A 25,347-nucleotide genomic window follows, 5' to 3' on the forward strand; every position below is an offset into this window, starting at 1 on the left:
GAAAGGAACCTCACTGCTTGCCCCATTCCTCTCAGTCTGCAACTCGCCCCTTCTCTCTCTATCAATCGACAATAGAAACGATAGATAGAGAGTTAGGATCGCCGATCAGCTTACAATCTCTACGAATTTTAGTTGCTGATCATTTTTCTGCATATATACTTACTCAATCTGCCTCAACAGATTTGCAGCGACGTTTGGTGGCGGCGCTAGTCTGAGAAACTTCCTGTTTCTTCTTCTGCTGTATGTCAGAGGATTTCGACGCGCATTGCGGTGGATCCGGTGAGCTCGACAACCAGTTGCAATGGCCACAACTCAGAAAGAAGCGACGCGTCCCGGTCAATTTGCTCAGGTAGCAGCTGTCCGCCGTGAGAATGTTTCCGCCTCCGCCGCTGCTGATTGGGGCGTAGCGTCTGCCGCGGAAGATCTCCAGAGAAAGAACCTCACCTCCTTAATCAGACCCGATCCTGCTTCCAAAGCTACGGCCAAAGGTTTTCCGTCTCATTTCACCTCTTTTATTTTTTTTTTTAAGTTCGAAAAAGTAAAATAAAGTATTTATACGAATTTATTTACTCTCCAGCATTCATGTACCTGTGTGTCGCCGTGTATGTATGTTGCTCTATGTATTTCGTGCGTTTAACATCTTAAAGTTGTGGTCGTGGTTCAGTTGAAAATATTGACAACTTTTTTGATTTTAAAGTTGTGATTGTGGTTCGGTTGAAAATATTGACAACTTTTTTGTTTATCTTTTAGCTGTGTTTATTTTATAGTCCATACTCTTGTTACATCGTGGCTTGTTAATTTGTTTGTCCTTGTTAGGCGAATAGATGCGATTGATAAAATTTTGTATCTACAAGTCTTGACTAATTTGTCGGTCTGTTCATTTTTTAGTCCATGTGTGAATCGGTATCTACTGCCTGCGTATATGGCGGAGTGAAAGAGCATATGCTATTGTTTCATGAGGGAAAAAAAAGAAGGAAGTTATGTTATGAGTGAAAGAAGAAAACAGTTGAATATCTAATCATGCTGGAAATTATTTCTCCTATTATGATAAAGCTCCAAAGGCTTGATAACCTATTCATGTTTGAAAGTCCATACAACTTTACATTGGCATTCAAGTAACTGCATTATCTATGTTTCAGAGGTACTTCATGAAGTAATATGTTTAAACTGATTAAGTAATTTGAAATTAATCCACTAGAATTGTTTCATACTCTTCATACCTCCATTTGGTGGTTGGTGCTATATGTTCAAATACCTCTTCATTTTCTTTTTTCATTTTATTTTAAATTCGTTTGTTGCACTTGCATTTTGGAATTATTTCCATACCAAGTAGACAATAAAGGTTAGATCTGTCAGTGGTGTCGTAGGTGATAATCATGCACTTTTCATAATAATCTGCGATATATTGTGGTTTAAGCCATAATGTTTCCAAATTGTTTTATATCTAGCCATCTAGGAATACTATCATTTGGCAGGGCATGAAAGTTTTTTTGATTGCTATCCTACAAGGTGGATGCTTGTTATCCCCTAATAGTTTACCTTTTATATTACCTATCGTATCTATTTGCATGAAGAAGATGTCTTAAACCTCTATCAACTAGTTCTTCGTATATTAAATAAAATTTTATGGAATATTTACTGGTTAATGTGTTGTTGATTCAGGGATCCAGATCATGCTAAGAGCTGAAACGAAACATCCTTTGGAACCTTTATCTGCTGCTGAAATCTCTATAGCTGTGGCAACTGTCAGAGCAGCTGGAGCCACCCCTGAGGTTCTTCATGGCTTTCTATTTATATTTTCTTGCCCAAGTAATATTATCTTAATATGTTGTCTTAACTCTAGTGTACATTTCTTTTCTTTCCAGTTGAGAGATAGCATGCGGTTTATTGAAGTGGTTTTGTTAGAGCCGGATAAATATGTTGTGGCATTGGCAGATGCTTATTTCTTTCCCCCTTTCCAACCCTCATTGTTACCTAGAACAAGAGGAGCACCTGCAGTTCCTACCAAGCTTCCACCAAGGCGAGCCCGACTAGTTGTCTACAATAAAAGATCCAATGAGACTAGTGTGTGGATAGTTGAGCTGACAGAAGTACATGCTACCACTCGAGGTGGACATCATAGGGGAAAAGTCATTTCTTCTACAGTTATCCCTGATGTTCAGCCACCAATGGTATCTCTGACAACTGAAGCTTTTCATGATTCATTATGTCTAATTTTGAGTCAGTTCATAATCATATTTTCATTGCTTATAAAATTTGCAAAGTGTCTCTTTAATCTATTATATACCACTGGGCAAGAACAGTAAACAAACTATTTTGAGCTGCATTTGAGATTGCACGACCACTCTGAATCTTTTACCTTTCTACTTTTCACATTTTACAGTTTTGTCTGATACTTGAACTGAAATATCCATGCAGATCAGCCTTGCAGAATTATATTTCTGACTTTAGCCTGTGATAAAAAAATGTTCACTTTCACATTCTAAATTATTTGTATATCCTAATTTTAGGACGCTGCTGAGTATGCTGAATGTGAAGCTATTGTCAAAGATTACCCTCCATTCATAGAAGCAATGAAGAAGAGGGGCATTGATGATATGGAACTAGTCATGGTTGATCCTTGGTTAGTAACATATAATGTGATAAGTATTTTTGCTTCTCTTAAAATAGAGTTCTAAGCTCTCACTGTCAGATATACCAACTTCTTAATGCCTTCATTGTGCGCTGCAGGTGTGTTGGTTACCACGGTGAAGCTGATGCTCCTAGTCGTAGACTTGCAAAGCCACTCATTTTTTGCCGAATAGAGAGTGACTCCCCACTAGAAAATGGTTATGCCCGACCTGTAGAAGGAATTCACGTTCTTGTTGATATGCAAAATATGGTGGTAGTTGAGTTTGAAGATCGTAAGCTGGTACCATTACCTCCAGCTGATCCACTGAGAAACTACACCCCTGGTGAAACAAGAGGAGGGGTGGATAGAAGTGATGTCAAACCCCTTCAAATTGTACAACCTGAAGGTCCTAGCTTTCGAATTAGTGGAAATTATGTTGAGTGGCAGAAGGTAGTGGATTTCTTTCTCTCTGCTTTAAACATTTGTCATTTAATTTATTTGAATATACCAATAATGATTGAATTGTTTGCCAGTGGAACTTTCGTATTGGGTTCACTCCAAGGGAGGGTTTGGTCATTCATTCTGTTGCCTATGTTGATGGTAGTCGAGGTCGGAGACCTATTGCCCATAGGTTAAGTTTTGTTGAGATGGTCGTGCCCTATGGAGATCCCAATGAACCACATTACAGGAAGAATGCGTTTGATGCTGGGGAAGATGGTCTTGGAAAGAATGCCCATTCACTTAAGAAGGTTTATGTTCCTTCTAAGTGACCATTGCTTTCTCAGTTTAATTTATTCTGCATTGATCACTTACACTCAATATGACGGCCAAACTAAGACTTTTACTTTTTCAGGGATGTGATTGTTTGGGGTATGTAAAATATTTCGATGCCCATTTCACAAACTTTACTGGAGGAGTTGAAACAACTGAAAACTGCGTATGCTTGCATGAAGAAGACAATGGAATTCTCTGGAAGCATCAAGACTGGAGAACTGGCCTTACAGAAGTTCGTCGCTCAAGGCGCCTCACTGTTTCTTTCATTTGCACTGTAGCTAATTATGAATATGGATTTTACTGGTACTTTTATCAGGTAAGTGGATCACACTTAAGTCTGCTCATACAATAACTGTATGTTGGTCTATCAAATGTATGGCATGACTTGCATCTTCCTTGTCTACAAGTTTGCTCTCTTAGTGAACCATTATTATCCACTAAGGCATATTTAGCAAAAAGTGGACATACTAATTGTGAGATATCCAGCAAACTTATTTGTTTTCTAATTTCAGCCTTCTTATCTTTTTTCTCGCTACATATTGAGACCTTTAAAATAAGCTTCACCAAGTCTTACTTTTTGATCTAATCAGCCTCTTAACTCTTTAATCAGTCATGAGATTTTTGTTTTCCACCGCAGATTCATAAACTTTGTTTATTGATGCAGGATGGAAAAATTGAGGCTGAAGTAAAACTTACTGGAATTCTTAGTTTAGGAGCTTTGCAACCTGGAGAAGTTAGAAAATACGGCACAACAATCGCACCAGGACTGTATGCTCCAGTTCATCAGCATTTTTTTGTTGCCCGTATGGACATGGCCGTTGACTCTAAGCCTGGTGAAATGCACAATCAGGTTTGTGGTCATAGGTTAATAAGTTTTTAGTGTTAATTTCCAGGAATAACACTCACGCTTGTCGTTTGCCAATGGGTGCTATGCTACTACTATCACTTCTTAGGTTGTTGAAGTGAACGTGAGAGTTGAAGAACCTGGAAATGATAATGTTCATAACAATGCATTCTATGCTGAGGAAACTTTACTTAAATCTGAATTAGAAGCCATGCGTGATTGTGATCCATCATCAGCCCGTCACTGGATTGTAAGAATCCTCACCCATTTATGCTTCTGCTTTGTCGATTGTTTTGAAAAAGCCAGGCAGTGTCCTTTTTTCTTGTCTTCGTTTGAGAAAAAATATATCCTGTCATTGATAGTCCATCGTGTTGTATACAGCCATCGAGGAATCTTATGAATTGATCATCTTCTATGAATAATTTCAGATAAAGAACACGAGAACTGTCAACAGGAGTGGACAACTGACTGGCTACAAGCTGGTACCTGGTTCAAATTGTCTACCATTGGCTGGCCCTGAGGCTAAGTTTCTGAGAAGAGCTGCCTTTCTGAAGCATAACTTGTGGGTTACCCCATATGCACGTGACGAAGATTTCCCTGGAGGAGAATTTCCTAACCAGAATCCACGTGCTGGTGAAGGCCTCGCTTCTTGGGTAAAGCAAAATCGATCTCTGGAAGAAACCAACATTGTACTCTGGTTAGTTTTCTTAATGAAACACAGTGCCTTCATTTTTTTTCCAGTAGTAAGTGCAATACTCTTTTGAAATATCAAGTCGTTTTATCCCCACTCAAACCAAGATACAAAGACGTGTGGAGCTTCAAGTTGTAAACCTAACTATGATCATAACTACCTGGGCTCCAAACTGACTTATTCTGTCCATTCTCATTTATGTGAGAATGTTTCTATATGAAGTTGGGTGTCTTCATACTATCAGCTTTAAAGTTGCACCTGCCGCTTGATTCTCATTGTGAACACACCATTGCATTGAGACACTCAAGTTGGCTCTTCTTTTGACTTAATGTTCTCATGCAGGTATGTTTTTGGAATTACACACGTTCCTCGTTTGGAAGACTGGCCCGTTATGCCAGTAGAACACATTGGTTTCGTGCTTCAGGTATGTTACAATACGATGTTATTTGGTCTGTTGTAATTCTCACTTCTCATCGTGCTGTGTTACCTATCTATCTATGAAATTTCACAGCTAAGAACCATGCTGCCAAACCCCTTTCCTGTGAAATTTACTAGATTCGTACAAAAGAGTCTACCTTATTTTTGTTCACTCTCTCAGTTATCAATTGCTTTATCATTTTTCGCACATGCCAACAACTAGATGCTACTACTTAAATCAAAACTAGTGCTTAAAAAATCACAACTTATGGGTGCAGCCACATGGATTCTTCAACTGCTCGCCTGCAGTGGACGTTCCACCAAATGCTTGTGAGGAAGATGGAAAGGAGAATGACGTGAAAGACAAGCCTGCTTCATCTGGTCTGATTGCAAAACTCTGAAGGGGTATGGATACCTATGGCTGTTTGCCTGTTTCAATAACATTCAAGACCTGATTTCTCATGAAGTTTCAATTTCAGTATTCTGCACAATAGTTTGATAAAACTCGCGGTGTCCGCAAAAAATAAAATAAAACGGGAAACTTTCCGTGTCTGTTTTCAGATGGAGAGTTGAACTCTTTAATTCGAATTTGTATTCTGTATTTCTTGTTTTTGGGACAGTACTACGCTCATAAACTTTGGTTGCGATTTTCTTGAGTTTTGAGCATTCATTTTAGAGGCTTTGCTTTGCAAAGTAAAACTACTCTATGAAAATGAAAGTACTTAACCGTCATGACTGTGTTTCACTTCGTATGTTTTAATTATATAAGATATACTCATCTACCTACATGAAACGTTAAAAATAGGTAGTGTCGCTATACGCCAATAACCACTGCCGGTTCTCTTGAATGTCTATTTAGGCAACTATTTTAATTTTTTAGTGTTGAGGAAAGAAAAGTTACTTATTTTATTAAAATGGTTCTTGCATGAATGAAGTACTATACGAAATTAATAATGAGAAACTGGCTTTTATTAACTTAATCAAGAGTGGCGCCTAACAGTTCACAGTCAAAGTCTACTTTGAGTTTTGTTTTCTTTATTCATGACAGTGGAAACGATGTAGGATGCTCTCACTTTCTCTGTAAAAATATTCTAAATTTCTCTCAAACTTAGAGTTTATTTTAGCCAATACTATGTAATTGCATATATATTTGGTATCTAGTAGGTCCACATCCCACCATCCATATCCATGATTTATTGATTCGGACATTGTATATAAGTTGATATGTACGCCATTGTTATAAGTTTATAACAATGATTGACAGACGCTGATAATTTACCGAAATGAAGTATACGAAATAGTGAACCATTTTATGAAAAATACAACGAAAGTCATCTAATAAGTTTCCATGTTTCGGTATATGCTCTGAAGAATAAAGTTAATCCCTTGAAAGTGAAAGTGGTTGTATAAACAAAATTGCGTTCAATTTTTAATCAGTTTGTATTAACAAAATTGCGCTCAATTGTATTAATCAATTTGTTAGTTGACTTCTCCGAGAACCACCAGCCAACCGATCTTGAAGTGGCATATTATAATAAGCTACTCTGTATGGTTGTTTTCAGAATAAAATAGTTACTCATACTGATTTTAATCCAAAAACTGAAGATTGAGATTCCCTCATTTTTAAACCCCCGCGCCATAAACATTATTCATTGACTTTGCTACTAATCTTTTCTCATATAAAATTGGTGTTTGTTTATTAGTGATATATCTACTCCCACACCACAACAAAAACATCCCCAGTGTCCAAGTCGTTGTCCAAGTTTACTCGGATATTTCGTAGAATGAACAAATAAAAGAAAAGTCGAATTCTTGTCTTTCCGTCACCTAATTACCGTTGGAAATGCGTGAAGTCTTTTTTTAGGCACATTCAACACGGCAAACACAGTAACGGTTGACTAGTTATAAATTGTTTTATACGCGAAAGAGGTAAGAAAAAGAAAGAGTTTCTAGTTTCTACTATAATTCAACTCTCCTTCTCCCTCAAATTCAATTCCTTCTTCTCCAATAACTCATGGCGACGGAAGAAGAAAAGCCAATCCAAGAAGTCCTGTCCCTCCCAATCCTCCTAGCCGACCGAGTCATCAAATCAAGCCAAGAAGCCGAGTCATTCAAGCCAGAAAACGCAGACCTCTCCCGCCACGTCACCCAGCTCTCCCAGCTCCTCCGGTCCGCCGCGCGCCTCACCGCCGCCGCACCCGCCGCCCTCTACGACCGCCCCATCCGCCGCGTGTCCGCCGACGTGACCAAGTCCCTGGACCGCGCGCTGGCCCTGTCCCGCAAGTGCCGGCACCGCAAGACGAACGTGCTCCACCACGTGCTGGCCATCACGACCGCCGCCGACTTCAAGAAGCTGGCCGCCCTCCTCGACTCCTCCCTGGCCGACATCAAGTGGGTCGTCTCCATCATCAACCGCAACTCCGCCGACTACGAGGCCGCCAGCCTCTCCCTGCCGCCCATCGCCACCACCGACCCCATCCTCGCCTGGGTCTGGCCCGCCATCGCCGCCGTCCACACCGGCCGCGCCGACGCCGCGCTCGAGCTCGCCGCCCTGGCCAACGACAACGACCGCACCAAGAAGATCATCGTGGAGGAAAATGGGATCCCCCCGCTTCTCAAGATGCTCAAGGAGAGCACCAACGTCGACTCCCAGACCGCCGCCGCCGCCGCTCTTTGCAATTTGGCAGATGATCTCACACGTGTCAAGATAATAGCCGATAAATCAGGAGTTCAACTCATTGCCAAAGCATTGTCTCAATCGCCTGCTAAAGTACAGGTAATTCATCCTCCTTTTTACACTTAAGACTCAAGTAATAAATTATTGCTTAAATGGTTGATTTTATCTCATTGTTTGGAATTTAGAGTGCTGGTCCAAAAGTATTTTACTACTCCTTCCGTCCCCCATTAAATAGTAAGTAGGTCCCACATTCCACTAACTCAATTCACTCACATTTTATTATAAAACCAATATAAAAAAATGAGTCTCACATTCCACTAACTTTTTCAACCAACTTTTCTTTACATTTCTTAAAACTCGTGTCCGGTCAAAGAGTGACTTCTAATAGGGGACGGAGAGAGTATTTTGCAAAAAATTCTAGTGATCCAAATATGAATGTGGTTGAGTAATCTATATATAATTTGGGTAATCAGTGTGCAGTGACGGACGCAGAAATATTTATCTATAGGGGCTGGAATTTCTAAATTTTGTTTTAGAGTATACATTTGAGTAATGTAGATAATTTGTAGGGGCTTTTACACTATAATTTACACCAAATTTGAATAAATTTTAAAAACAATTAATAGAAAAAAGTAAAAAAAGAAAATCATTGAGGGCTTAAGCCCCTCCCATACTATACTTGGGTCCGCCCATGTCACCGTGTAATGTTGGTAGTCACGTCCATACTTCGATCAAAGATATTATGTTTCCAAAATTGAAATGATGGGTGCCAAATTATAATTATTAATACAAAGAGACATTTTCGAATAAATATTGCTCATGACAGCACAAAATCGACCATTTATCCTTTAACATTCGGAAATTTATGAGACAGCTAATTGGCCAACATTGATTGATCTGGTGCTTTATTTAAGTGCAGGTAATCTTAGTAAACCTAGTATCAAAAATGTCGGAACTATACCCAACCGTGCAAGAGGAATTTGGGAGAGAGAATGTGACAAGGCCACTGGTCACACTTCTATCCATGGATGTGAACATGGAGGAGTTTGTTGAATCGAGAACACACAAAAACGCAAACAACTTGCACTCCATTGTAGGCATAGCAAGAGAGAAAAAAATCCACGGCGGCGGAAGTTTGGAGGGATCAAATTGTGGCAAACATAGCAAGAGAGAAAAAGAGGGCGAAGCAGAGGCGCCTGAGCTCAAATCGCAGCTCAAAATAAGCTGCGCCAACGCACTACGCATTCTCGCTAAAGGAAACTTGTTCAACAGCGGTAAGATCACAGATACTAAAGCATTGTTAGTTCTCGCCAAAATCATCGAGAGAGAGAGCGGAGAGCTGAAGGTTTGCTGCTTGAGAGTGGTGATGGAGCTCGCCGTCGTGGCAGAGTCCAACGACGAGCTCAAACGCGCCGCCTTCAAGCCCACCACCCCCGCGGCAAAAGTGGTTTTCGATCAGCTCTTGAGAGTGATCAACCAGGAGATTGCCCCGGGAATGGTGATTCCTGCGGTTAAGGCGATCGGGTGCTTGGCCTCGATGTTCCCGGCCAAGGAGAAGCGGATCGTGCAGTCTCTGGTGGCGCAGCTCGGCCACAGGGACCGCAGGGTGGCGGATGAAGCGGCCGGGGCTCTGAAGAAGTTCGTGTGCGATGGGAATTACAACCGGAGGGAGCATTCGGAGGCGATCATTGAGTTCAATGGGGTGGCGATGCTAGTGAATTTGGTGCGGAGCAGCCACGAGCGTTTGGATGAGCTCGTGCTGCTCTGCTATCTTGCGGTCAATGCGGGGAATAGCAAGGCGCTGGAGCAGGCGCGGGTGCTGAGAGTTCTTGAGGGTGCTGCGCGACATGCTGTCGCGCAGAACCCTGATCTTAGGGACTTGTTTGCCAAGGCCATACATCATCTCACAATCTATCAGGCTGGGACACATCATGCACATAGGCATCATTAATTTTGATATGTAGCATTTGTTGATCAACTTTAATGATGAAGAGGGAGTGGAGGTATACGATGGTTTTGAGGTGTATAGTTTCATTTTTATTGTACTTTGGTCACCCACCATTATAAAGAAAATAAATACTATCACTGAACTAAAATGAATGTGATACCATTCTTGTATAAAATGAAAGATTACTAAGCCACACTTAATAAGGAAATAGGTGAAAAAGGTATTAAGGTGGGACTTCAAAATATAAATGTGATGATCATATTGACGTCACCTGGTACATGTAAGTGAAGAGCATAAGAAATGGGACTGTTAAACGAGTCAAATTGCACACCAAGTCTTCGGTCTCTACCCGAAAATCATTTGGGTAGGAATGAAGGAATACTTGTTAATTCCAAGTCCTAAAAAAAGCTCTCTTGTAAAGTTGCATTTGGATTTGTAGAAACAGCCTTTTAGGCGACTAGTGTTGATCACTGCTCTGTATAATCTGGCTGATGACTAGTACAGAGTAGGCTGCCTGTGAGGGTTCAGTTTTAGGTTGTTGGAAAAGTGTGATGGGAGAGTTTGGTGAAAATGCATTTTGTATCCCTTTTGAGTGTTTAATGTGGATTTGCTTGAGGAGATGAAGGTGAAGTATGATGATGGTGATGATTGTTGAGGCCCAAGATAAGTTGCACTGTTGCTTTGGGGAAGCGGGCACGCAGGAGCCTTTTGATGGTGGCAGAGTTGGCCGGAGACCGCATTCCTGCATGGCTCAAGTAGACCATTGGAGTATTGGACCATGGGGTGGCAGGATGATGCGGATAGGGCAACCAGGCGGACGTTGGAGGGCACAACCAAGCACGTCATCTCCCACGGCCCCAAGCTGAGGAATCTGCTTGCTAAGGCCATACACCAACTCGTCATCTATCAGCTTGGAGTACATGCAAACACAGACTTGGTCATGTTTTGTGTGGTGAATAGGGACTTTATCCACCACAGAGGCTGAATACTTGGCAATGACAGCAGCAGTAAAAGAAAGTTTTTGGCTAAGAGGAATAGCAGCAGATTTTGGTGTGAAACAGGCCACTATAGCTATAGGATGTGATAACAGTGGAGCTATCAGCTTAGCCAAGCACCAAGTTTTTCATGAAAGGAGCAAGCACATTGATGTGCGGCTGCATTTCATTAGAGATGAGATAGAGAAGGGAAAGATCGAGGTGTTCAAAGTTGACACATCAGAGAACCCAGCAGACATGCTAACTAAAGCTTTGCCGCGAGAGAAGTTCGAGTTGTGCTGCGCTTTAGTTGGTCTGTGTAGAAAACGTTGAAGCAACTTGGTTGGCCAAGGTGGAGAATTGTTATTTTGGCTACACCATGTTGCTATGAGGAACTCTTCAGCTACTTAAATGAAGAGAGTCAGAGGAGTATCAACAGCCGTTGATCACAGCTACCTTACTCATGGCCATAGGATTAGAGATTAGTTTTCAGATCTTTTAATCTCAACCATCCATGTAATAGGCATTAGATTGTGTAAAGGTTTAAATACCTTTTGTTGAGTTTCAGTTAGGGTTGTTAAGCTCAGTTTGTAAGCTCCCGATTTTTCCCCAAATTTGATTCAATAAAATTCTCTGATTCTCTCGAAGATCTTCAAGGTTCTTGTTCTTGCTTTTGATTCCAATTACTAACAGGACTTCTTTAGAGGTGTGTTCCTATAAGATGGTGGGGAAATTTGTGGTATGTTGTTTGCAGAGTAAATGTTTGGGGAAGGTTATGGTATTGGGTAACTCAGCAGATAATTGTAGTAATTTGTAAATTTAGTCAAGCATGCAGTAAATCTGTGTTTTTTTTTGCCTTCGTATGTGCACATGGTGTTTGGAATTATTTTTCAATTATTAAAATTTTAAAATTTTTGTTTTATTAATATTTAAAAGTTATAATATCGAGATAATTGTGAAGAGAAAAAATATTATAATATATTGCATAATTTTATTAAAATCTAAAATAAAAAGAAAGAGAATAAAATTGAAAGACCATTCTTTGGCCAAATGAGAGGATCTAATATTCCTACGTGGAATGGAACGGTGATTCAAAAAGGAATGACAATTCTAAAAAGATAGTGATTCATAAGGAAAGATAATACCAAGCAAAGTAATGGAATAGAAGTAGAAATATGATTTCATTCCACGTTGAATTTCATTGCACCAAGAATCCCTTATTTCCTTTAACTAACCCGCAGATAACTACAGTTAGTAGCGTCATATCAATAATGATGTTAAATCCCTGCGTTACACAGAATTTAATGCAATTTGTTAGATACAATGAGGTTATCAAATCGACTGATCGCCTTCACAACAATTATTCGATGTGGGAAAACGTCCTACTAGCTACGTAGTGCTTTATCCTCACAATTACTCGATCCTTAAATTAAGTTAAACTAAATCATAAAACATGAAAATGAGAGCGAAAAGAAATGCTGAAAGCTACGTATTACCTTGGCTTTACAATGCAAAAGATAGTTGCTATCATAATCTTTAATTTTTTTTTGCTATCATATTTAAAACATATAGTGACGACGTGGGGCAAATTTTATAGTTTAGTTGTCGGGCTGATATCGAATCGGGTTGGGCTGAACCAGCCCATTTAACGAATGTGGATCCAGAATGTTATAACTGCAAGTTCGAGATATGATGAGGATAGATGTGGCAATTTTATTAATAAATCATTTCCTACTAATATCAGATGCATTATTTCTTCCTTAATCCAGACATCAACTTATTTCTTACATTTATTTCTAACTTAATGCTGTCTATTTTAAAATTTAGGTTTAGATACAGAGATGACAAAAAGGGCTTTTTCAGGGGCCATCAAATTTTGGACCCTCGTGAGCCTTCAAAATGACTAAAGTAACCATATTACTTTCCAGATCATTTTAATCAGAATTTGGCCCCAACAACCTTTTTCACAAATTATTTCCCATTTCTTTAAAAGAAATTTGAATGGCTTTTCCTTGTGAAGTTCAAATAAGTGGAAGCCTAAAGAAAACTAGGTTTTGGGTATATCATGTAAAATGGGACACAACAAAATCCAGCTCTTTAAAGATTCCAATAACATGATATAGTGAAAAGGTTTAATTAGAATTAGATGAGATTTAATAGGTAAAAAATGCATAAGAGTCCGACCATGTTGAATTATATGAAATGCAATTTTATCTAATCTCAGACGAAGATTCAACATGACTTATATCCAGAGACGGACGCATAAATTTGTTTTGGTAGGGACTATATATCATGGACTTCGTTTTCAAAATTTTGATACATTAATTTCCTTATGTTTCGTTGTGATAATACGGGCTTTTACACAATAATTCGTACAAAAATACCAAAACTCAACGATCTTATATAGATAAAGCTAAGAGATCAAACTTCTGCCTTTTTTTTTAGTTGCAAAACCCTAAACCCCTTTCATCATACATAAATAACTTAAAGGAGAAAATGCACGGGTGTATGACTTTGTAACATTTTTAGCACAATAAATCATTCATTAATAGATCGTTTACGCCCAATAAGTTGGATATGAGTCAATTTAAACTTTGAATGTGATTTCTGATGTCAGAAACAAGTTAGCCATCAACGACGGCATGTTGCTGTCAACATATGAATAAAATGCATGATAGTATTGTTTTGTATTTGAGATTAGCCAATAAAATGCTATAGTATTGTTTTGAATAAATACACGAATTAAACATGATAATACTTTTGATTTTGTGACAATTTTAGCCAATAAAAGAGATTTATAAAGAATGTGTATTATTAGCTTGACACATGCAAATCCCACAGGGCATAGATTGATATGATAGTAGTATAATATTAATAATTTAACAAGCTAAAAGTTGTCATAAAAGTGATCATATTATGAGGCTAAATAAGTGAGTGTAGTTTTCCTAACTAAAGAATCATTAATTCGACTAATTGAATATTTCGTTCTTGATATGATGGGAAGTGATCACAATGTTTGATACATATTGAACCATGTTTGCCAACAAAGTTTCTAGATATTATGCTTTATTAATATTTGGGACAGATGCACTAATTATTAATTGACATCAATTAGTTGGAAATTGAAATTTTAAGCAAAGATTTAAATTTAAGGGCCAGCTTTAAGAAGATGGGGACATATGTAATTTCACATTAGTGTGGTGCGTTGAGGTCATGATTTGCACATGGACTTATTTAATTGAACTCATTTATTAGGGTCAATTTAATTATGATTAATTGTTTGAATATTGAGAGGAATAGATTTGTTTGCTAGATTTTATAGGATTAGTTACTCCGTGGCCGTTTCCAATAAGAAATTGTCTGCTTTTTATTTCTCAAATACATTGCATATATATATGGGCAAGGAATGTGATGAAATGAAAACTCTAAATATTGTACAAACTTAAAATTATGATCTGGACCATTAAAAAATATTAAAATATCAACAGATCACAAAAAAGCATCAAGGAAAATGTCAACAGAATTTCAACTGTAGTCAATGATTGATGATGTGTTGATATGTGTTGATACTGTGTTGACATTAAAATCTTAAAATTTTACACTGTACTGATATTGTATTGAAACTGTGTTGAGGAGTTTGTAGTTTGTACAATATACTGTATAAGTTTGCATTTTATCACTACCCATACGAGCAATATATAATGTACACACACTATTAATACTGTACTGATAGTTAACTCTTAGGAGTCGTTCGCTTCGTTTGTTAGCGAATATCAGAAATAAAACTGCTTCGGAATTAACATGGCATGGCCCACCTTCTCCATATTTGATAATGGTGTTCACCTTTTAAGATAAGGGCCCAGTTTTAGATATAATTGGAAATTATTTTAAGCCATACTTAATTGAGCTGCCCCACTTCATGAGCAAATTGCCAAAATTACCTCTGTACGCATTTCAAATTTTCATCTCCCCACGCTGTAGCAAAAATACACAGAACAGAGTTTCACACCAGTTGAAATAGAGGTAGCAAAAAGTGAAGGACATCTCTACTGTTTCGCTCTCAGGCTGCCCTACGAGGTAATTTGAATTATTTTCGAACGAGCTTGACACATAGGTTTCGAACAACGACGGGCTGAAAAATTTCGAGCTATGCAAGCCCAAATGTGATGAACATGTTTATTTGATAGGAAGAAAAATCTCGACGTTGCAATCACGGGGTACCTGAAATTGGTACCCGATTCAGCCCAAACACAAAATCAAAGCTTGGAAATGGGATGAGAGCTTCCGATCACCTTGTTTTGACAGCGAATAAAGATTGGAAACGGGATGAGAGCTTCAACACCACCGCTGGCTAGGGTTAGGGATTTCGAAAATTCTGGTGTTTTCAAATGTGTGCTGAGAAAGGGGGGAACACATAAATGAGAGGGATAATTTGGGAAGGGCACTTCTCATTTTTTGGTAAAACTTTTCTTCCAAAAAAATACCAATAGAATTTATTTATCTCATTTATGCGGCACACAGTGCTGGCTTCATCAATTATGTGGGTCCATACGAAATAAACCACATACACCGAACAACATAAATGAGCAGAAATAAAGCCATTTCTGGTGATATATGACACACCGAACGCGTCCTAAGCATTGACTGTGATGATATAAAGCACAATGTTAATATAAAACAATATGGAGTACAATATTTGAAAGAAAAATAAATTACAAATCAGAATGTGTAAGATTAAAATTAGATGTTTTGCTTGATCAATTTAATTGGCAAACAGGGGAACTATAATAATTTGATTTCTTAAAGACTTTTTTTTAAGTTTATTATATTAAGAAATAAAAATAATTATTTTAAATTTATGTTCATTTGACAATAAAAATACTATCTTTTTAACACAATACATCATAAGATACGATGCCAAAGTATTTTTGAGATGATTAATTTTGTTAAATATGACAACTTGTATATTTTATTATCGGATAAATTGTAAGAAAAAATAAAGAAACTTGGTCAAATTTTGATTTGTACTGCAGCTTCGAAAATCAATTAAAAATTCATATGAAAAATTATTGTCATATTTTTATCAGCTTATGTATTATACTGTCTATATTTTTCATTCGAACAATGTTGTATTTTTTTTATAATAAACATTGTTCTCTTTGGCAATAAAGATTATATATGATTTTTCGGCTGTCATATAGGAAGAAAAATTATATCATAAACTAACTGGGAATAAATATAAACTTCATAGTTTTTTAGTTAAGGTTGCAGAATATATAGGTTGCTTTTTTTAGTAACGTGTTCTTAAATGTAAATATCTGTAATAATTTTATTAAAACATTAATTACTTTTTTAAGGGCTTATGCTTGTGCACAGCCTACCTTTATATATAGACTTGGTTCTTTTTCAATCGAGCGATGATGATAAACTAATCATATTATAATACACGGTTATACAACGGCCAATAATATCAATTTTTTAAACAAAGGGAATTAAGTAACACTAGAGAGAATCAGAGATAGCATCTAAAGTGGTAGTCTAACCCAACCTACACAATACAGGGACCATTAAGATTTTTTGCATATAATTACCGCCCCTAGATTAGCAACGCTTTCAAAATTAGTACTACTCCACTTTATTTCAGTTTTGTTAGTATTTTTTAGTAATTAAAAAAACAATGAATTGGGCTTCTCCAATTTACCCTTGAATTATCACAGATTATACTACTACTAGTATATAAATATAAAAAAACACAAAATCACAACATAAAACTTCAACTGGCTCCAATGCACACGCCAAAAGTAGAAAAAGAAGGTAGAAAACAAGTTTTCCATTAAGTGAAACTTTTGCTAGAATAACAGAAAACTTAATTAAATGAACCAACTAAGATGTTTGGCCTCAAATGGAATTACTTGGAAATGCACTCTTTCACAACCAAAACCACTAAACTTTTTTTTAATCAAAACTAAAAAACAAATTACAATTCTTGAATCACATGACAAGAAGCAACTCTCTCTTATTGGTCAACAATCTTGCAAAATGAAACAGAGAGAGAGTGAGAGAACAAAGGAAACTAAACAATTTCACCTGGAAAAACTTCCCTAAACCTATCAACCATCAAACCCTGTTTCAGTATGTATATATATATATGTGTGTAGAAAGTGAAAAAAAATATAATAAAATTAAAAAAAAGAAAAGAAAAAGACATCCCATATTTACTGAAAAGCTTCGCTAAGCTCTTGCGACAGCGACGCCAATGCATAGCTTCTCTCATCAGCTCCATCAAACTGAAACTCAAATATGGATTCCAATGAGAATGCATTGGTCATGTCGGTTTTCGAGTCCATCCTCGGATTGCTGCTGTTGCTGGAGCTCTCCTTCATCAAATACGCCCCCGAGCTGTCCGAATAGTTAGTGTGGTGATCGAAATTCGTCAAATTCGGCATCGAGTTGAATCCGCAGCCGGGATCGTACGGCCTGTAGGAAGACGGAGTGTTGAAATCGATGCTTTCTTGAAATTCAGACATGAATATGGGATCGTAGGCTTGTTTCTCTGAATAGTCTTGCTCCATTTTCACCTGGATTTCTACTGGTTTGTGTGTGTTCGGATCAATCCCCTGTTTTTGAAGCTTCTTCTTCAGAGACGAGTTCCAGAAGTTCTTGATCTCGTTGTCTGTTCTCCCCGGCAGCTGCGATGCTATTTGAGCCCACCTATTTTTATTTTTTCAAATTAATTTCTTTTTCTTTTTTAATTTTGTATTGAGATTATGGAATTTAACTAACCTGTTTCCTAGTGCTTCGTGGAGATTAAGGATTAAATCCTCTTCTTCTTGAGAAAACATTCCTCTCTTGAGATCAGGCCTCAAATAATTAATCCATCTCAGCCTGCAACTCTTCCCACATCTTTGCAAACCTGCCAAAATTGACTAATTCAATCACAATATCCAAGAAATGTTGATTTCATATAAAATGTGAACAAAAATAAAAAAAAGACCTGCTAATTTAGGAACAGAGCTCCAGCAGCCGACACCAAATTTGGAGATATGATCAAACAGTTTCTCATCTTCTTCAGGAGACCAAAGCCCTTTCCTGAGCTTCTGCTGCTTCACACTGCTGCTACACTGTCGCCCCATAATGTCAGCAATGGCACCAAGATTTCTAGCCTTGTGTTGGTGTGAGAAAGTGATGCAAGAATGGCTGTGATCACCCCTTTTAATTGGGGGAAAATCAGAGATGGTTTATGATAATTTAAGAGAAATTATACTTAGAAATCAAGTTTCAATTGGGGGTGGGGTGGGGTGGGGGTGGAGGCAATCCAATCCAGTGGTTTCTAAGCAAATCCATCTTCTACTGAATTGAACTTTAAGATATCTCTGTCCAAGTGCAATAACAGTACACATAGTATAATCATGAATTATTTAATTTTTTAGTACAAAATAATTATGTGTACATACTCGAACATCACAATTGACCGTATTTTGATGTATATATATCAATATGACTTATGTTTTAGTATAATAAAGTAATTTTATAGATTATTTTGTAATAAAAACATTATATTAGGACAGATTCAATGATATATACACCTACTTCTAACAATCTTTTAGTGTACAAATTATGCACCGACTATTATAATAAACTCTCAACAATGGGTCAAACAACTTTTTGTTATGAAAAATAAAATATGGACAGAATAAATTAAAAAATAGGTCAATTTTCAACAATATACACTTTGAAACTTATGTGTCCAGTGATTTTACCTCGACCGACAGAGAGAGTGAGAAAGAGTATTGGGCCCATGTAGAAATTGGCCTTTTCAAGAAAACTTTTAAAAAAGTAGTAATAGAAAACAAAATAGATGGGAAAGAAATAAAATGTGGAATTCGTGGGTGATGTATTGTGCTTAATTATTTATGTACATTTTTTCTTCCTCTGGTAACGGAGAGTGAAAGGTACGCGCATTAATATTTAGTTATAAATGTTCCCATTGTATTGGTATGGCATGCACATTAATTTTTATCTCTTTTTTCTTGCCTTCTACTTTATGTGGCAAGGTACGTATTACTATTAATACATGTATGTTATTTATTATATTATCAATATTTTTTTTAATTAGTTATTACTTAGTATCACCGATCAATTTTTTTAATATTTATTTATTTATCATATTATCAACAATTTTTACTCTTGGCTCGCATTACTATAAAATAAATGATTTATTTAGTCTGAATTTTGGCCAAGTGTTTATTCTGGCTCTCATTAAAGTTTTGCCCTAGTGTGTTTTAATTTGTAAATAGTTATTACTCGTACTTTTCTGGAGGCACATGGTTTGATATTAGTCGGACCACATAATTAGCCCTTTTTTGACAGTGGTATTATATCCTGAATTGAATAATTATAGTAAAATTATATGTATATACAAAGTTATTCCATAAGCTAACTAGTAGGAGTATCTATTAAATAAACAATATTAAGAGACAAATTACAATAACCAAACGTCCAAACCGTACTAAAGGCTCTATTAAGATACACTCTATCTCTCTCTGTGCCGCCGTAAGCAAAGTACTATTTTTTAGACACATGATTTAAGTGTTAGACTTTTGGTTTGCCTCACAAAATTTAAAATTATAAAATTTCAATTTTTAGAGCATCCGCAGTGATCGGCTAGCGATCGGCTAGCCGATTCGTCGCGCTAGCCGAACCATTGCAATCGGCCAGAGCGAAATCGGCTAGCGTTTCGGTGTGGGCTGGCCGATCGCTCGTCGCTGGCCGAAGCGCTGGCCGATCGGCTAGCCGCCATTGTGGCGGCCCGATCGGCCAGCGCCGATTTTTGATTTTTTTTTTTTTTTTAAAAAACCTATATAAACGCGATTTTCGTTTCATTTTCATTTGCACCACTTGTTTTAACGAGTTTTCTCTCTCTCTAACTTTCTGTACACGAGCATCATCGCGTGATGAGTAACGCGGGTGGTAGCGGTGGTGGTAGTGGTGGTAGTGGTGGGGATGCTGAGGAGTACGAATGGAGGATGAACGAGGCTATGGATGCCTACATGAACCGCGAGATGGAGCGGTACATGCGTATGGTGGAACAGCAGGCGATACCTCGCCCTCCACGAGTTGTCCACCACCGAGCAGTGATTGATCGGGATCACGTAGCTGCACATCAGCGGCTGTACGACGACTACTTTTCAGAGAAACCGCGGTTTCCCACCAACATGTTCCGGCGGCGTTTTAGAATGCGCATGGAGTTGTTTATGCGCATCGTTGGGGCATTAGAGCGTCAATATCTGTGTTTCCGCTTCAGGCACGATGCGGCTGGCAGACCCGGCCACACCCCTATTCAAAAGTGCACGGCGGCAATCAGGCAGTTGGCCTACGGAGGCGCGGCAGACATGTGGGATGAGTACCTCCACATCGGTGAGTCGTCAGCCCTGAAATGTCTGAAGGAGTTCTGTGGGGGCGTGATCAGCATTTTCGGTGAGCAGTACCTTCGAAGCCCTACTCCCGAAGATTGTCAGAATTTGATGCAGATGCACGGGGAGAAGCATGGGTTCCCCGGGATGTTAGGCAGCATAGATTGTATGCATTGGGAGTGGAAGAACTGTCCGACTGCCTGGAAGGGGGCCTACACGACCGGCTACAAGTCAAAGAACCCCACGATAATCCTCGAGGCCGTAGCTGATTACCGGCTGTGGATCTGGCATGCATATTTTGGGGTAGCCGGGTCGAACAACGACCTCAACGTCCTGAACTCGTCTCCCCTCTTCAACGAGAAGTGCCAGGGCGTCGGTCCAGCCGTCTCATTTGTGGCCAACGGTAATCGGCATGATATGGGCTACTACTTGGCGGATGGGATATACCCTCGGTGGCCGGTCTTTGTGAAGACGATCCGACAAACAAGTGATGAAAAGAAGGCCTATTTTGCGCAACGACAGGAGTCGGCGCGCAAGGACGTGGAGCGCGCATTTGGTGTGCTCCAGTCTCGATGGGCTGCAATTAAGGGTCCAACGCGTTTGTGGGATGTCGGATGCGTTTCCCAGATAATGTACGCCTACATTATCCTTCACAACATGATCGTCGAAGACGAAGGCGTACAACTGACTAGTTGGGTCAGTGACGATGAAGCCGGTCCAAGCCACGGAACGGCCACCCCTAATGTACGACGTGGGGTACCTCTCGATGAAGCCGACCGCCTTCAGGAATTTGCCAACATGCGCCAAGTGGATGCTCATATTCAACTCCAAAAGGATATAATTGAAGAGTTGTGGGCACGGAGGATTGCACGGCGATAGTTTTTTTTCTTTATTATGCATGTAATTTTTTTTAATCTATTTAACTTTTTTAAATGCAATTAATGAATTTTCCAGTATATGTGTCGTAAATTTAATTCCGTAATTTAATCGTAATTTTAATTCCGTAAATGTAGTATATTTTGAATTATTTTTATTGCGGCTGGTCTATGGCTGGTCTAAATCTGATGTGGCAGGTGGATTTTTTAGTGTTGCTGACGTGGCAGGGAAGAGAATGGCTGGCCTATGGCTGGCCTAAGCACCATTGCGAATGCTCTTAGTCAGTGTATTGAGTATAATAAAAAAAAATGCGTATAATATGAAGAAATGACAACCTTTTTAAGTATGAACATACCTAATTAAGTGTTGTTGAACAATTGTTAAAACTGAAATTAGATTATTTTGAATTCATTTGTAAACGTTGCGCGACTAATTAAAACAACATTGGTATTTAAATGACAATTTCAATGAATTCATTTGTAAACGTTGTGCGACTAATTAAAACAACATTGGTATTTAAATGACAATTTCAAGTAATAAATAATGATTTGAAGAAAGTGCATATGAATAAACACATGATAATTTGTTGAATTGTTTATAGTACTTCTTCCGTCACTGAAAAGTATGATCAATTCTTTTTTTTTCAGTCCGTCCCTGAAAAGTATGAACATTCTAGTTTGAAATTCATATTCTCTTTAACAAGGTGAGACTCATTTTTCACTAAAAATACTTTAAAAAAATTATGTCAATCTCTCTCTAATCAGGTGAGATTGGTTCATACTTTTTTCAATGATGGAGGGAGTATTTTACAAAACTTGATCATATTCTAGTTTTTGCGCTATTTGTAAATTAGTACCCATTTAGTTAATTATAATCTGTATTTTACAACCAAATTAGGGTTTTCTGGATTGTTCGTGAATAAATTATCTGCTACTGATTTACCTTTTTTTAATTTTACATTTTTTCGAATTAGTGTGTCGCATACACATACCCATAATTATTTCGCGTTGGAGTACACATAGTTATCTTGGGGACCAATCAACATCGATTGCAAATTCAAATTATATGGTCATGATATACTTAATACAGTACTGTTAATTACAAGTGTAATTTTGGGTGCGCAGGAGTCTGGACCATAAACCGGTGAAGGTTTAATGGTATTAATATATTTATATGTTATTTTTCCAATTAATAACAATTTCAAAGTATGGTATATAAAATAATACAAAAATAATTATGGGACATTAGGAGTTATTTTGGCAACCATAATCACTATACAAACTCTTGTGTTCAGAGATTTGAAGTGAAGTTTAAAGTACTACCTAAGAATAAGTTCGTCAAAAAAGGTACTGGCAATTCTCAATTTATTACAAATAATCTGGATCTAATATTAGGATAGAAATTGTCTCTTCATCAGCTCGAACATGTTTGAGCCCTCTTTAATTAAGATCATATTTAAGCCTTCAAACATCTTTTCGGCAGTACGCAACTAATTGAATAATATACGAAATAATAATTTTTATATAATTGTAAAAATACAGCAGCCATTGATGCAGATGATGATCACTGTGGTTGAGATGCAGCCGACATGACCACGTCGGACGACACAAATTTGAAATATTTGTGCCTAAAAGGTTCACACGACCACACAGAATCACATCTGTATTTGTCCAATTTCTATTCACTCTCGTATAGTCATTTTCTACTATTTGTTTCCCTGCTGTCCCCTCAAAGTAACTCTCAACCCAATATGATCCTAAGAGTAACATCAACACAATGTTCATAGCACTACGTACACCGTGTGCGCAAAGGGGATAAGCACGCGTTGGAGGCTGCGGGTAGTGGCATACTTGCACATTGTAGCGTGCAAAAGCACTTGGCAATACATAAATCGACCACTGTAAGGAATACATGTATTTATCTAATGAGCGCATCGGAAAACATACATGAATATAGACCTTGATTCATAAATATATGCAAGTTCACCACTCAAACACAACATAAATAAACCCACTTTGTTGTTTGATCCCCGCGGTGTATCAAATCCTGCAAGTTGAATTCACTACTGTCGAGGTCTACGTGTATTCTGATCCATTGCAGGAACTATTTCTCGGTACAATCATCCACGGAGAAAGCTAGGAAATCTCTTACAGAACGTACGTATGTGCTGCTTTTTCTCTATAAGAGAATTAGGTTTTCTATCTTATTTGATTTTCTACAATAGAGAATATAAATAGGGTAATTTGTCATGTTCGGCCAAAGCCAATGGATCGATTATCTGTTAGGTGTTCGGTTTGCAAGATTATATCTGGAATTAAATTTTTAGTGTGTTTGGTTCATGAGATTCAACCCCACGACTCAAATCCTAGATGAATAATCATGGGATAATTAGTCATAGCTAACCCCTTATGACTAAAATAATCTCACAACTCAATCCTAGATTGTATCTTGGTATTATTTTATCTTGGAAACCGTACACCACCACCGTAATGAACTAATGAAATGATAGCTCAACCATAATTATTAATTTACATTAATTTAATCTTAGCCCATTTACTTTCATCGACACTACTAATTGGGCAAACGAAGACATAATATCTCCAAGTGAAGGTGTAGGTGCGGCCACAAATTTCTGAACTTACAAAGCTCATCGTGAGTCGACATGGGATAAAGAAATTCGGTCACGTACGTTAAGGAATGATTTGTTCTTTATGTTTCAAATTGTATAATTTTTATTTTAATTATAGATTTTTTAATTCTTTAATCATGCAAATTCATATTTTTATTTATTTGTAAATTAATAAAATTGGAATATATGGTCATGACATAGGATTCCGAGCTGATCTTTGCGTCGATGAATTTTGAAGAAATATTTACATTAGTTTTTTTAATTTTTCTATTTAGAGACGAGAGATGCCATATATTTGAGAGTTATTTTATTTTTCTAAAAAAAGTTTAAAGAAATTATATCTAGATTTTATCATGGTTACACGATTATTTGAGCGTAATTTTTTCACATTTCTTTTGAACCGTCACCTGTCGGTAGCCAGATATACATCTAGTAATTTACGCATTAAGAATTTATTTTTCTTAAAAGAAAGCATTGCATAATTGCAAATGTATCAGGGTCCAATCATATACTATATTGGATCACACGTGTAAAGCAACCTGCCCTTTGAAGATGCAAATAAATTTCGTATCCATACCCAAAGTCAAAAAATAAACAATAAATTGTATCCAGCCTCTTTTATATTGAACGAAAGTAAAAAAAAAACGTAATCTAACTTTTTGACGAGATATATCGTTGAAGTTGAATTTTCGTAACACGTTAAACCAATGTATACTGATAGCAAATGCTTCCGGTTTACCTTTCATCAAATTTGTTAGAAAGCTTTCATGGTTTAGGAACAAAATTATTTTCAAGAAGATGGTCCTAAATTAGAAAATTGAGAAGAAACTCGTACTACAGAGTCTAGGTCTGTGGGCTACGATGTCTGTGGGCTAAAGGATCGTGTCCAGAATTTTCCTTTTACGAGGAGTTGAGCAAGGTTAGAAAATGGATTAATAAACATAATTAAGGCTAAGGTAGCAATATTTTAGTATTGCCTAACACTGGACATGATGACCTTGGAGGCTTGGACAGTTGGACCCTTAACAAGAACCAGTCTCCACGATCCGCAGTGACATTCAAAATTTTTGGGCAGGCGTTACAACAACTTGGAGTTTCAAAATCAAACTAAATAAAAAATATTGAACATACACTATTTAAGAGAACAAGAAAGATCGTCTTAGAAAACAGAAAAGAAAAAATGCAGTGCTATTATAATTTTTGTACACCGAGAAAAATGTAAAATAATGTGCTATTATAATTTCTAGTAAAAAAAATTAATTGTGTGATGTACCTTTGACTTTCACCTATTTTAAAGAAGGACTTACAAAAAATGAGGAGAATTAGAAATTTAGAGAGTTTGATTATAGTAATAAAATTAATAAATTGGTAGGGTACGTTGAAGCTCTCTTGCTGAAACCTCCTAAATCCGACTATTGATTAAAGAATTGTACAAAATAAAATATGAGAAACTAAAGTTGACATAATACGAAAGATACTCGGAAACCAATAAT

General features: G+C 37.5%; 3 protein-coding genes across 4 annotated transcripts; 2 read left to right on the forward strand and 1 right to left on the reverse strand.

The window, feature by feature from the left end:
* On the forward strand, positions 1 to 5,993 carry LOC125188259 (amine oxidase [copper-containing] zeta, peroxisomal). Of its 2 annotated transcripts, none has more exons than XM_048085029.2 (12): positions 1 to 488; positions 1,663 to 1,772; positions 1,866 to 2,171; positions 2,511 to 2,623; positions 2,731 to 3,061; positions 3,145 to 3,360; positions 3,465 to 3,701; positions 4,050 to 4,235; positions 4,339 to 4,479; positions 4,658 to 4,926; positions 5,263 to 5,344; positions 5,616 to 5,993. In XM_048085029.2, the coding sequence occupies exons 1-12, from the start codon at positions 302 to 304 to the stop codon at positions 5,736 to 5,738; spliced, it is 2,301 nt and encodes a 766-aa protein (XP_047940986.1). In that variant the 5' UTR covers positions 1 to 301; the 3' UTR covers positions 5,739 to 5,993. The 2 variants fall into 2 exon arrangements, with proteins under 2 accessions (XP_047940986.1, XP_088914998.1); XM_089058872.1 differs by lacking the exon at positions 1 to 488 and adding an exon at positions 1,122 to 1,141.
* A 1,245-nt stretch (positions 5,994 to 7,238) lies between these two features.
* Positions 7,239 to 10,110, forward strand: LOC125189052 (uncharacterized). Its single transcript, XM_048086222.2, has 2 exons — positions 7,239 to 8,113; positions 8,934 to 10,110. Exons 1-2 carry the CDS (start codon positions 7,352 to 7,354, stop codon positions 9,963 to 9,965), a joined length of 1,794 nt encoding a protein of 597 aa, XP_047942179.1. The 5' UTR covers positions 7,239 to 7,351; the 3' UTR covers positions 9,966 to 10,110.
* Positions 10,111 to 16,862: 6,752 nt separating this feature from the next.
* Positions 16,863 to 18,228, reverse strand: LOC125186578 (myb-related protein Hv33-like). Its single transcript, XM_048082962.2, has 3 exons — positions 17,931 to 18,228; positions 17,720 to 17,849; positions 16,863 to 17,647 (listed from the first exon to the last, which is right to left on the reverse strand). Exons 1-3 carry the CDS (start codon positions 18,067 to 18,069, stop codon positions 17,152 to 17,154), a joined length of 765 nt encoding a protein of 254 aa, XP_047938919.1. The 5' UTR covers positions 18,070 to 18,228; the 3' UTR covers positions 16,863 to 17,151.
* Positions 18,229 to 25,347: the final 7,119 nt, after the last annotated feature.

Source organism: Salvia hispanica, chromosome 5 (assembly GCF_029641045.1).
Source record: "Salvia hispanica isolate PSC_SH4W2 chromosome 5, Shi_PSC_v1, whole genome shotgun sequence".
Classification (NCBI taxonomy): Eukaryota; Viridiplantae; Streptophyta; class Magnoliopsida; order Lamiales; family Lamiaceae; genus Salvia; species Salvia hispanica.

Bases quoted from the DNA above. Each gene is read 5' to 3' on its own strand.
- LOC125188259 (XM_048085029.2), top strand. From the start codon at position 302: ATGGCCACAACTCAGAAAGAAGCGACGCGTCCCGGTCAATTTGCTCAG. The intron at 3,702-4,049 runs GTAAGTGGATCA...TTATTGATGCAG, and splicing joins TTTACTGGTACTTTTATCAG to GATGGAAAAATTGAGGCTGA. The intron at 4,480-4,657 runs GTAAGAATCCTC...GAATAATTTCAG, and splicing joins CATCAGCCCGTCACTGGATT to ATAAAGAACACGAGAACTGT.
- LOC125189052 (XM_048086222.2), top strand. From the start codon at position 7,352: ATGGCGACGGAAGAAGAAAAGCCAATCCAAGAAGTCCTGTCCCTCCCA. The intron at 8,114-8,933 runs GTAATTCATCCT...ATTTAAGTGCAG, and splicing joins AATCGCCTGCTAAAGTACAG to GTAATCTTAGTAAACCTAGT.
- LOC125186578 (XM_048082962.2), bottom strand. From the start codon at position 18,069: ATGGGGCGACAGTGTAGCAGCAGTGTGAAGCAGCAGAAGCTCAGGAAA. The intron at 17,850-17,930 runs GTCTTTTTTTTA...CAATTTTGGCAG, and splicing joins CTCTGTTCCTAAATTAGCAG to GTTTGCAAAGATGTGGGAAG. The intron at 17,648-17,719 runs GTTAGTTAAATT...AAATAAAAATAG, and splicing joins CACGAAGCACTAGGAAACAG to GTGGGCTCAAATAGCATCGC.